The 13,399-nt window shown below is 30.4% G+C and overlaps 1 protein-coding gene across 1 annotated transcript; it reads left to right on the plus strand.

The window, feature by feature from the left end:
- The first annotated feature begins 2,386 nt into the window (after positions 1 to 2,386).
- Positions 2,387 to 5,226, plus strand: LOC114277975 (uncharacterized). Its single transcript, XM_028219933.2, has one exon. The coding sequence runs from the start codon at positions 2,511 to 2,513 to the stop codon at positions 4,911 to 4,913; it is 2,403 nt and encodes an 800-aa protein (XP_028075734.2). The 5' UTR covers positions 2,387 to 2,510; the 3' UTR covers positions 4,914 to 5,226.
- The last annotated feature ends 8,173 nt before the right edge of the window (positions 5,227 to 13,399 follow it).

Below are 13,399 nucleotides of genomic sequence, written 5' to 3' on the forward strand. Positions count from 1 at the left end.
GTGACTGTTACTAAAATTACACTCCATATACTTTGTCTTAGTTCTGCTTATCCTAAATCCTTTAGATTCAAGTGATTTTCTCCAAATCTCCTACTTAGTATTAACTCATTCTCTAGTCTTATCCACTAACATGATATCATCTACAAAAAGCATACACTATGACACATTATCCTAAATATTGTACGTCAACTCATCCATAACTAAAGCAAAAAGATAAGGACTTGAGGTTGATTCTTGGTGTAACCCTATAGAATTTGAAAATTAACTTGTCTCTTCAGCAAGCGATCTGATAGTGGTCACCACACCTTCATACATATCCCTAATCACGTCAATGTAACATTTTGTCACCCATTTCTTCTCTAACACCCATCAGATTATATCTCGAGGCACTCTATCATATGCTTTCTCAATATTGATAAAAACCATATAAATGTCTCTTTTCTTTTCTCTATACTTTTCTATTACTTTTCTCAAAAGATAGATCATTTCTATTGTTGACCTACTATGCATAAACCCAAATTGATTCTCTAACACCTCTGTTATATCTCGCAATTGACATTCCATCACTCTCTCATACACTTTCATTGTGTGACACATTAACTTGATTCCTTTATAGTTGTTACAATTATGGGCATCTCCTTTATTATTATATATTGGCACTAAATTACTCTTCCTCAACTCCTCTGGCATTTTCCTAGTCAACAAAATCTTGTTAAATAACCTAGTCAACTAAACCACCCCCTTCTTACCCAAACATTTCCACGCTTCAATAGGTAGATCGTCGAGTCTCAAAGTCTTATTCAATTTCATCTTCTTAAGTGCAAACTCTACTTCAAAGTCCTTAATTCTACGATAGAGCCTATAGTCTTGGTTTTCCTTATTACTGCCTACTTCCTCCCCTTTTGATCTACCTCCATATTCCTCATTTAATAACTTCTCAAAATAGTTCTTCGGCCTCTCTTTAATCTCTTCATTTTCACCAACACCTTAGAGTTCTCACCCTTGATGCACTTAACCTGATTAAAATTAGTAATAAATTTAGAAATAAGGACCAAAATTTTGCAATTAATAATCAATTTTAGATTTTCTAGTGTTTTTAGTAATTTGCACATCAAATTTCTCTTAGTGAAATTTCACTATGTACGAAAGTCAAAGAAATTTTACTGTAATGTAACAACGAACGAAGTGAAATTTTATAAATAAAAAAAATTCAAAATGTCATATTTCTCATTAATTTTGTTTGAAAGATCTTATCATTAGGATTCTAAAAATATAAATTTTACAAAAAAAAAATTAAAAATAGAGATATAAATTTAAAGTTTTAAAATTATTTAAACAATGCAAAAAGCTGTTGTGGGGCTATTTTTGTTCAAAATGATTAATAGCGTTTATTGGACGATCTGAACTGCTACTAGAAAATTATTTACCCTTTTTCTTTTAAAGTAATTAGTTGGAATCTTAAAAAAATTGAAAATATTTTTTGAGTGTTTTTTTATAGGTAAATTACAAATACACCTATTGGGATTTGATTAAAATACGAATTGCTCCTCGTGATTTGAAAAATTACAAATATTTCATTGTCAAAAAATTTTATTTAACAGAATTAATTGAAAAAAATGAAATTCATTACATCCCTCTTGTACAATAATAAAATTACATAAATTGTTAATTGAAATATATTTATGAAATCATTAAAAACTTTTAATTAAGTTGATGATTTATTAATAAAAATGGCATTTATTATGAAATTAGAAATCCCAACGAGTACAATGTAATTTTCAAAATTACAGATAATTATTCGTATTTTAAGCAAATCTGAATAAGTATATTTATAATTTATTATTTTTTTTATTAATTTAGGGTAAATTACAAATACACCTCTTAAGATTTGATTAAAATACAAATCACTCCCGTGGTTCTGAAAATTACATTTCACTTCCTGAGATTCCTAATTTCATAACAAATCGCTCATTTTATTAATAAATTATTAAGTTAATTAATAATTTTTAATGATATTAGAAATACGTTTTAATTAATAATTTAAATAATTTTATTATTATATAGGAGCGTAATTATAAATTTTATTTATTTAGTTAATTTTGTTAAATAAAAAATTTTAACCAAAAATATATATAATTTTATAAATTATAAAAGATAATATGAGTTCGTTTGATAAATAAGTTAACTTTTTGACTATTTTAACTTAAAGCTAAAAAGTCTCATTTATGATAATTTTTTAAATTTTTTATAAAAAAAATATAATAATTTTAAATTAAATGTAATATTTTATTTTATTAAATTAAGAAATCTATTTTTCCCTTTTTTTTTTTTCCAAACAACTGCTACGTACATTAAGCAAGTTGTGTATTTGTAATTTGTTAAGGAAAGGATAAGATAAAATCAAATAAAATTTGGGGATGCAGGAATGAGTAATTGTCCCTAAATAAAAGGTCCACTTGGTTAAAGAAGGGCACACTGCCAGAGAAGAGAAGACCGATCGGCAAATCGCCATGACCAGTCCCTCCTCCTCTCAACCTCAAGAAGAACCAGAGTTACAGACCCAAAACCCTAACTCAACCCAAGATGACGAAAATCAAAATCGATCTCAACCTCAATCTCCTCAAACCCAAACCCTAGAAACCTCAGACCAACCCCAAAACCCAGAACAGTCAGAGACCGATCAAACCCAAAATCAACAACAACAGGAAGAAGAAGACCTACAAGTTGTTGATCAGAAAGGAGATCAGCACCATCATCAAGAACCAGACGACCAGCACGCAGAACAATCAGGTATGTCGTCTCTCTCTCCTCCTCCTCCTCTGATCCCACTAGTCACAGACCTCCACGATCTGAACCCACCTCCTCTCACCTCACCTACTACCAACAACCCACCTCGCCGACCCAACAAGAGAAAGAAGGGTTACAAGAAGAAGCAACAAGCCATCGAGAAGAAACTCCAAACCCTAACTTCAAATCTCAAACCCATCCCCTTCGTCCCCTCCAAAACCCTAGATTTCGACAAGCACGAGAAGCTCCTAAAGCGTCTCGGGTTGTGGGACTTTGTCCACATAGAGTTCGATCGCAACATTCGCGTCGATCTCATTTCCCAATTGATCGCAACCTACGATTCACGGTTACGATGCAGTTACGTGAATGAGTTTAGGATTATGGTGAATCGGGCTGATTTGGCCAGAGCTTTCAAGTTGCCGGTGAAGAAGGATAAGGGTAATGCGTCGGCATTATTATCATCATCGTCGGAGGCTGTCGATTTGGATTCTGAGGTTTTGTCAGACGAATCTGTTGCATTTATAGAGGATTTCTTGTCGAATTGGGTGCTTTTGCACGAGGATATGTGGATGATGCCTAGCGAGGTTTTGAATTGGACGAGGGCAATCAAGGATGGGCATCCCGAGAAGGTGGATTGGGCTGGGTTGATTTGGTTCATGGTCGAGAAGGAGTTGAATCAAGGGCAGCAATTGGAGGATTGTTATTACGCCTCGCATTTGCAGTATTTGATGAAGTCGCAAAGGGAGGAGGTGTTTTGTATAGAACCCAAGGTGGAGGTGGAGGTGGAGGCAGGGGTGGAGGTGGAGGTGGAGGCGGAGGCAGGGCCGGAGGTGGAGGTGGAGGTGGAGGAAGTGAAGGAGGATGAGGATGATGGTGGTGAGGTGAAGATGGGTGCCTCTGATGAGTTTCAAGGACATGATGAGTCACAAGACAATAATGCTATGGTGGAGGAACCTAATGTGGAATTGACTTTGGGGCAAGATATTGTTGAGAAAGAAGAGGTTTTGGAGGGGGACATGATGGATGTAGAGGAAAGCAAAGAGGAGGAACAAGGTCAGTGGCTTTTGGATGGAAAAAACAGCGTTGGTGACCATTTTTTGCAGCGCTGTAATATAGAAGCTGATACGGATATGAATGGTGATGAGGAGAGGCAGCCAGAAGAGGAGGTGGTGGAGGAGGATGAGGAGGACAATGAAGAGGAGGAAGAAATGGAGGATGAAGGATTTAATCTTATGTCCAAAGGAAGCACTCTAGAGGGTAATGTGTTAACTGGCAACCTACTTCAAGGAATGGAGACAACCCAAATACCATTTGGTTTGCCAGAGCAACTTCATGATCAATCTAATATGGAGCTTCTTGCATCGAGGACTGAACCGCGTTCAACTTCAGGTGGTCTGTCGATTTTTGGTAATGGTAGCAAGAGAGAGATTGGTCATGAGCATGATATCTCACATGAGACTCTCAATGACAACATCAACAATAAGAGGTTGAGGACTGATGGCCAGTGGAGTCCTAAATCATCTGACTTTGAGATGTGCATGGATCAAATGCAGCACTGGATGGGAAAAGCTAGGATAATGTATCAGGCAAAAGAACAGGCTTGTGATGAATCAAATATGAACCATCAGTTCTTACTTAGTGAACTGCAGCGCCGGGAACATGTGATTGAACACTTGCACAAGACCAAGCAAGAAGAGCTACATAGAAAAGATGGGGAGATATATCGGCTTGAACGCGAACTCTATGTCATGGGTAATTTATTAGAGGGTTACAGGAAGGCTTTGAAGGAAACCCATAAAACATTCTCTGAGTATAGACAGCAGTGTCAGCTTCCTGAAGAACCACTTTACAAAGATGCTGGTCCTGGGGGCGTCGTACTGAGCACCATGGAATTGGAGAAACAACGCTTGAAGCAGGAAGAAGAAGATAGGCTGACTCGTATAATAATTGAACAGAAGATAAAGGAGTTCGAAGAAGAGTTTGTCAGTAAATTGGAGGAATCTTTGAATAAGGTTCAAAGGCTGGATAAGCAGTTGATGGATTTTGAGAACGAAGTGAAACTGCTGAAGGAATTGTCTGCAAAACGCAAGGTTTCTAATACATCAGAATGTGCATCAACTGAATGACCAACTGCTCAAAGTCTCCAATCTGATGTGATTGAAATGTATGTGATACTTAAAAACACTAGTTGTCTTGATGTCTTGCTTTCTACATGATATGGTAGTTTTTTGCATTCTGATGTTGTTATGTTGGTTGAGACCTTGTTCTCATTTTCACTTCCAGAATGTGCTCTAAAACCTGAAAACTTGATATTATGGCCTGTACTAAACTGTGTCTACTCTTAGCTACATGCATATGTGCACAAAACCTTGGGGGCATGATTTGGTTTTCTTTCTGTTCGTTTTTTATGATGGAATTGAGGCTCCAATTTCCAGTGAATCCACTTTTTTTAGGTTGACTATTCACAGATTAATCAGTATTTTCTGCTCCTTTTGTTCTTGCATGCATGTGAAACAAAATTAAAAGATCTTTGGGCATCACTGAATGGTTTGCATACTGCACTTTGTTCTGCAGGGGCTAACTTTATAAATGTTTAGATGAGAAGCAGCTTTAGATGGATTTGTCTTCCATACAATTTATTTACTGGAACTCTTTAAGATGCAAGAGTTGGTAGGGTTTTGGGGTTAGTTTTGTTATGTGCAAATCCATTAAACCAACGAAGTAGTGTTTGATGTTTATCTTATTTTGGGCTAGTAGTTTGTCTATCACTTCACTCTATATAGTTTTGGCTTGGAAGCATTGTGCATCAGCAGCAAAATAGTACAGCATGACCCAAAAAAATAGCAGCAACCATCGTGATGGTTGGGAGTTTTATGTGTTATCTTCTTAAAATGGATGGCAATGGTCTGGCTTTTCCAAGTTTTGCACTTGATTTTAATTTGAACTATTTTGTGATACAACTTAATATGTTACCCTAATGCTGGCAGTTTTGTTCTGCCTATCTTGATACTTAACCTTACCCTATCAATGCTATTCCAAATCTCTTTCTATTGATGTCAAGTGAGGTCAACAACAATGATTCATCCCACTAAAAACATCACCACTAATAGTACTAATGCATTAAGAAAGGGAAAAAAAAAAAAATACAACTCCAAGATCAAAACATCACATCATTAATGGCGAGATTCACTGCCACCTAATTATGCTCCAAAGCATTTTTTGTGAGGTCAAATACAATTGACTAAATTGTTTTAAATTGTGCAGCATAAAGGCCCATTTGAGACACACCAAATGCGAGGTTTTAATGTTTTAAAATATGTTTAGATCTCATTTGGCAATCACTTTCTTTACTGATTGCAAGGTTCTTGTAAATAGTTTTGTACAATCTCGCAAGCTGGATTGGGAAATGGATCTAATTATCCAAGATATGTGGTCTTTGAGTATATGTTTTGAATTTCTATGTATAATTAAGGTAGGCAGGCAATTAGTTGAACATGCACATCAGCTAGCTAAATCTGTAAACTATTTCTTTTCAGTTTAGTAATGTTATGGTTGTGTTTTGATCGTTCTCAAAAAAAAAATAATAATAAATAAATAAATAAATTCAGACTTTTTAAAACAGTTTTCTTTTTTGGGTCTTTAGTGACAAATTCGCCAACCAGTTGCGTTTGTGGAATGAAATCATATATATATATATATATATTATTGAATGTAGTATTTTTTCTATGTTTAGGCGACGCATTATAAGGCTTTATTTTTTTTCTAAGAGAATCGCATCATCATGCATTTTTTATCTACGTATAAAGTTTTATAGAAACTCAATTTTAATTATAATAATCAATTTTATATGGACTCTATGTGAGGAATAATTATTTTTCATATATATACACATTCTAAAGTGTTTTTTTTTTTTTTCCTAAAAAGGTCACATAACCATGCCTTTTCCATTTTACATATAAAATTTTACACAAACTCAATTTCAATTATAATAACCAATTTTGCATGGACTCTATTCATATATATAAATTTTTACTATACTTTCTTAATAAATAGTTTTAAAATAGGTATTAAAGAAAAATCAATACTCAACATAATTAATCTAACCCCAACATATTTATATTTAATTTTTTTAAATAAATTTTCTTATTATTTCCGTTCCTACTTTTAATTTTTTATTTATTTCTAGCTGAATAAAATAAATAATTAATTAAAATTATTTTTAATTGTATGTTACTATATTTTTTTTCAATTTAACTATTATTATTAATGTCGAATTGAATGTTTATTTTTACTATGTTATAATTTAATATCATCTAAATTATTATATATTTATTTTAGTTACAAATTTATAGCACGGTAGGACTAAGATTATTAAAATACACATAAGTAATTGAAATAAAATTATTTTATATATTTGTTTAAATAACACTTTTATAGAACGATAAGATTAAAATTATCAAAATAAATAATTAGAACTATTCTTTAATTTTAAATGACTTTTTCTCCAATTTAATCATTATTTTTAATATTAAAATGAATTTTTATTTTATTATATTGAAATTAAGTACAAAAGTATCATATATATATATATATATATATTTAAACTACACTTTCATAGTTTAACGGAACAAAAATTACACTGCATATTTTATAATATATATTTTTAAATAGTTCTATGTATATGTATACATAGATATATATTATTCTTTTGTAATGCATACATTGCAACATATTTCTAAAAATAATTTATATATAGGCACATATAAATAATTTTATTTTATTTTATAAAATACTATTTAAAAAGGAAAAAAATTAACTTGTGTATCGCACGGGTTAAGTACTAGTGTATATATATAATGTTTTTCCTACTTAGGTGGCACATTTTAAGGCTTATTTTTTATTTATTTATTTTTTAAAAACAGTCACATCAGCATGTATTTTCTTGTTTATGAGTTCTATACAAACCCAAACTCAATTTAAATTATATTAATTTTACCTATTTTATATGAGCTCTATTTGACAAATATTTATTTTTCATATATTTTTATTATAAATTGAGATAATCCACAAACTCAATACTAATTTTGCACTTCATGTTTTTCTTTTTAATTCTTTCAAAAAGTATTAAGATTTTTTTTTTAATGCTAATTTGCCTCTTCTTTTTTTTTTTCTTTTTTCTTTTTTTTTTTTTTTTTGGTTGCATATTTTTCCATGTATTATACTATGGGCTATTTTGGGAAGATTGTTATAATTAACTTTTTGGTTAAAAGCTGATTATAATAAGCTTTTTGTAAGAGAAGGAAGTGGGTCATAATCTGGGAAGTGGATTATAACCCACTTCCCAAAACCAATTCTATATTATTCTATATTATGGATTTGTCGTTTAAATTTTATAGTGATTTTATATATGAAATTATACTTTATTTCCTACATTATTTTATATAATCATAACTCACATGAGGGAAAATCTTCATAACAATAATATTTTCGAGGAATCTCTAAAATTTAAATTTACTACTTGAGTTACTTTTTCAGTTGTTGAATAGTAAATTCTTTTATACTTTGACATAATATTATAGATAATTAATCACTTCATGATGTATCTATCGTTTAGATCCTTTCATTATTTTTTCTTTTTAGGTTTAAATGTTGTTATGTGATTCTTTCTTATTAGTCGCTGTTGAATTTCTTTTATATAGTTGATATTTTAGTTTAATTAAGAGTGTTTATATTACAATCTTATAATTTAATATATATATATATATATATATCATATAAAATCATTGTATGATAATGCAACTACAACATATTTATATTTAATCTTTTTAATAAATTTTATATAGTTTCTATTTCAACATATTTTTTATTTTCCGAATGAATATAAAAGAAAATAAAATAGTTAGAATTGCTTTTAATTTTATGTTACTAATTCTTCTTTTAATTTAACTATTATTTTTAATATGAAAAAAGTATTTATTTTACTATTTTATACTTTAATATATATCATACAAAATTATTATATGATAATTACACTTTTATAATACCATAAAACTAAAATTATCAAAACACACATATAATTTAACTAAAATTTCTATTTATATATATATACATATTCAAATAATAATTTTATAAAATGATAGCATCAACATTATCAAGATAAATAATTAAAATCATACTTTAATTTTGATTTTAATTTAAATTTTAAATTTAAATTATTCTTTTATAAACACATTGTACCATTAAATATTTTTTTAAAAAAACAACGCGTGCATTACATGTCCAACTAGTAGTGGAAAATGACTGGTAGCTCGAAAAAAATTGTCCGATTTTGGCTCGAATCGCAAAACGACGTCGATTTGCGATTCTTTTTTTTTTTCTTTCTTTTTCTTCCTTTTCTTTCTCTTCCTTTTCTTTCTTTCTTTTCTTCTTCTTCTTCGTTGAACACAAGAGAAGAACAAATGGGAAGAGGAGGAGAGAGAGAGAAAGAGAGAGGAGAGGAGAGAAGGGCCTCTCCTGTGCCTCCGTCGCCGCCGATCGTCGCAGCATCTCCGATCGTCGCAGCCCCGCGCAGCCCCGCCTCCTCCAGCTCAATTTTGATGGCCCCCTCTCCTCTAGTTCTCCTTCTTCCTCCTCCTTCTTCTTCTCTTCTTCTTCTTCTTCGAATGCGAGCCAAATTCGAGCCTCCAAATTCGAGCTACGAATTAGAGTCATTATTATTTCTCAACATGTCTCAACTTTGAACTTTTACCTTTTTTTAGCTTTCAGTGGGCATTTATTGGGTGGGGTCTGGTACTGAAACTCATAGATAGTGTTTGGTTGTATTTTGAAATTGTGATTCTAATAAAAAAATTTCAAAACTTATAATTAAATAAATTTTTTTAAAATTCCATTTAAAAATTATTTTTAAAATCCATAACCAAATACACAATTCAAAATTTAATTCAAAATTCCTAATCAATCTCTTTGCAAAACTCTATTTAAAAAAAAATTCAAAAAAATATTTTTTTATTTTGTTATTTAAAATTATTTTTAGAATCATGACTTGAGTGTGAAATCGAATTTTGAATTATGAGTTTTGAGTTGATTTTTGAAAAAAAAAAAAAAATTCGTTTAGTTATGAGTTTTGAAAAAAAAAAAAAAAATTGAGTTGTATTTTGAGTTTTGAGTTTTGAGTCTTGAGTTATATTTTAAAATATTTTGAATTTATCTTTTTAAATATTTAAAAAAAATTTATATATATATATATATTTGTATTTTATTTTTTTAGCGTAAATATTTTATCTTTTAAATATTTATTTATTTATTTATTTTAATGTGCACTATATTTCATATATTTGTGTGCTCCATTTTTTAAAAGCATTTTAAACATATTTTTTTAATAGTAAAAACATATTTTTTATTTTAAATATAATTTTTATTTGTATTATTATTATTTTTATTTTTTAGATTTTTATTTTAAATATTTTATTTTATTTTATAAATACATTTTTAAATAAATATATATATATATATATATATATATTGTTATGCTTTTGGTTACGATTCGAATGTGGAATTTTAAAAGTAATGTAGAGTTTTGAATTATGTGTTTGGTTTTGAGTTTTGAAAATAGTTTTTGAATTGAGTTTTGAGTTATGTGTTTGGTTACAATTTGAGTGTGGAGTTGTGTTTTAAGTTTAAAATATTAAAATTAAAAAAATTAAAATATTTACAAAATAAAATAAAATATTTAAAATAAAAAAATAAAATATTTAAATAAAAATTATATATTTAAAATAAAAAAATAAAATTTTTCTTAAACATTTTTTAATATTTAAAAAAAATAAGTCTAAAAATTTTCAAAATACAATTCAAGACTTTTTTTAAAATTCAAAATTCAAAAACTCTTTTTAAAATATTTTATAAAACTCATAACTAAACAAATTTTCTCTTTTCAAATTCAACTCACAATTTCACTTAAATCAAAACTCTACACTCAAATTATAATTTCAAAACTAAATCAAACGGGCCATAGTGTCTTTCCTTTAGCTCATGTGTATGTTTCCATTTTATTTTCAAGTAAATTACATTGATCTCTCTTAAGGTTTGAATCAAGTATAGTAAATCTTACAAATTTGGCGTAATTACACTAGACTTCTTTTAGGTTTTAATTTATATAATACTTGCTCCTTTTTCATTATAAATTTGTTAGTCATATTGTATGAATGAAAAAATGAAATTATTATTTTTTTATATTGAAATATATATTTTGTCTTGTTTATCTTTGTGTTTTCATATAATTTGCATAAATTTTTATTTTTCTAATTTTACTAAAAAAAGAGATCAATGTAATTATGTTAAAATTATATTATTAGTATTTTTTTCAAATCTCAAATAAAAGGGAAATTCTATTTCCACATACTTAGTTAGTTCAGTACACATACTTAATAAAATATTATTTTAATGTCAATTATACCTTAAATTAAAATGATCATAATGGACATCTATCAACACTCATAATATTATATGAAAATATTCTATGTATATATCTTTTAAAAATAAAAATAAAAAACTCAATGCATACCTTTTAAGTAAAAAAAAACTAAACTCTAATTTTTTCATTGTTGTTACTTTATTTGCTACACACTTTATACTCCTCTATTATTTACAAAGCAACACTCTTATAACAACTCTCATATTGTTTTAATCTTTAGGTTTATACTTTATTAGTGATAAAAATGTTAGTTTTTTCGTGCAAAACTTCTTGTTCTTCTTTTTTTTCCCTTTTGTGGTTTTCAGTCAAACAACTAGTGTCGAATTATTATATTTTATTTCGACATCAATTGCTAAATTATTTTATTATATTCGGACATCAACTGCTGAAAGTTTTATTTTTATTTTTTTGGGAACAAATTTGTCAAACTAATTACTTTTATTCAAAAGTTAAGTTTCGAATTAAATGTATAATTTTAGAAAATCAATGCCGATATCCCCAAACCGAAAAACATAAAAAATAAAAAATAAAAACCTAGGATTTTATGGAAATGGAGTGCACAGAAATCTAAAAATGGTAAATGCAAAAACAAAATAAAAAGATGTCTCATCTTCAATAATATTTTGGAGAGATTTCAATAGTGTTTTCAATGGAGGTTTAATAGGGTCTTCAATGGAGGATTTTGTCTTCACTCCACTTCATCACTTTACACTATGGTCTTGAATAGCCTTCACGTGGTCCTACAATGGGTCTACAAATCTGCAAGTAGGATCATTCAACAAGTGTGTGGAAAAGAGGGTTGAGTGGCATGTGTATAATAGTTATTAGTGAAAGGTATAATTATAACTTTTAGTGTGTGAATTTAGAAAATTAATTATTAATTAAATTAATAAGCGTGTATACTGAGAGAAAATGTGCACTGAGATAATTAAGTGTGTGTACATAAAATTTCTCCAAATAAAGTTAGTGTAATTTACCATTTATTTTTTATTGGACAAATTTGGCCCACAGTTTGTCACTTGACATTTAAAAATAACCCCATAAATTTCATGTGATTTATGGACCAAAATGCACAATTAATTTTTTTAATTTTCACAAAATAACATTCACTCTTCCTCACCACTCATCATTTTCTCTCCCTACTCCCTCTCGTTTCGGGTTCTCTCTCCCACGCAATCCTTGCACCTCTTTCCGTCTCTCGTGGAAGCCTAACCAACCCACACTAGTTCCACCATCGCCCACCCTTCAAAATCAACTGAAGCTTTATGAAGGTTTAATGTCCCAGAACACAAAACCAATATACAGAGTTGACATGGGCAAGCCCATAAAGGTTATAGCCCACCACTTGGGGCCCAATACATAATTCAAATGCTAACGCCCATCGTTGCTGGAACTCAACATGGCATCAAGAACCAATGACATCTGAACACGTGGCAAGAGAAGGACAAACCACATAAGCAGACAAAAATCCTGCAAAGTTATTGCACTGCACATTAGCCATTAATGAGGTCCCTTACAGCATTTATTGCGATAACCCCTCTCCGTCGAGACAGAACGGCTTCACCATGAACAAGGCAAGCTAGAGCATAGACTTTTGGCCAAGATGACAGGTCGGAAGGGACAACGAAATGATTACCAGAGGATATAAGCAGACGTCGAAGACAAGAAGAAGGTTAAGTTTTCTATCTCTAATCTATCTCTACATTCCACCTCTCTTTCTAACTTGCTCGTCGAAGGGTTCGCTGGGGGACTCCTTGTTCCCCGTTGAACTCTTGTGCAAGTCTTCTGGTGGGCTTGGTACCTCGGGCACTGGTTAAAGAAGTGTGGATCAGTCCGACCAGTTCTATCTGAAACACGCTATATCATTAGTTGGCGCCGTCTGTGGGAATCTCTTTTTGCTCCGCGCGCCAGTTGTGCTCATTGTCGCCGGAGACCCTTTCTTGATAATCCCTTCCTGCCACCCACCAAGGTGGATGGTCACAACTAGATCCATGGCTTCTCACCACAATGTTGCCGACCACCAAGCCGATCCTTCCAACCTAAACAACCCACCACAGTACTTCACCGAGCTCACCAACAGCATTAACCGCCTCGCTGAGCAAAACCAAGCCCTGATTAATACTCTACTCCAAACAAATC

The sequence above is a fragment of the Camellia sinensis genome, chromosome 7 (assembly GCF_055761805.1).
Source record: "Camellia sinensis isolate YWXY chromosome 7, ASM5576180v1, whole genome shotgun sequence".
Lineage (NCBI taxonomy): Eukaryota > Viridiplantae > Streptophyta > Magnoliopsida > Ericales > Theaceae > Camellia > Camellia sinensis.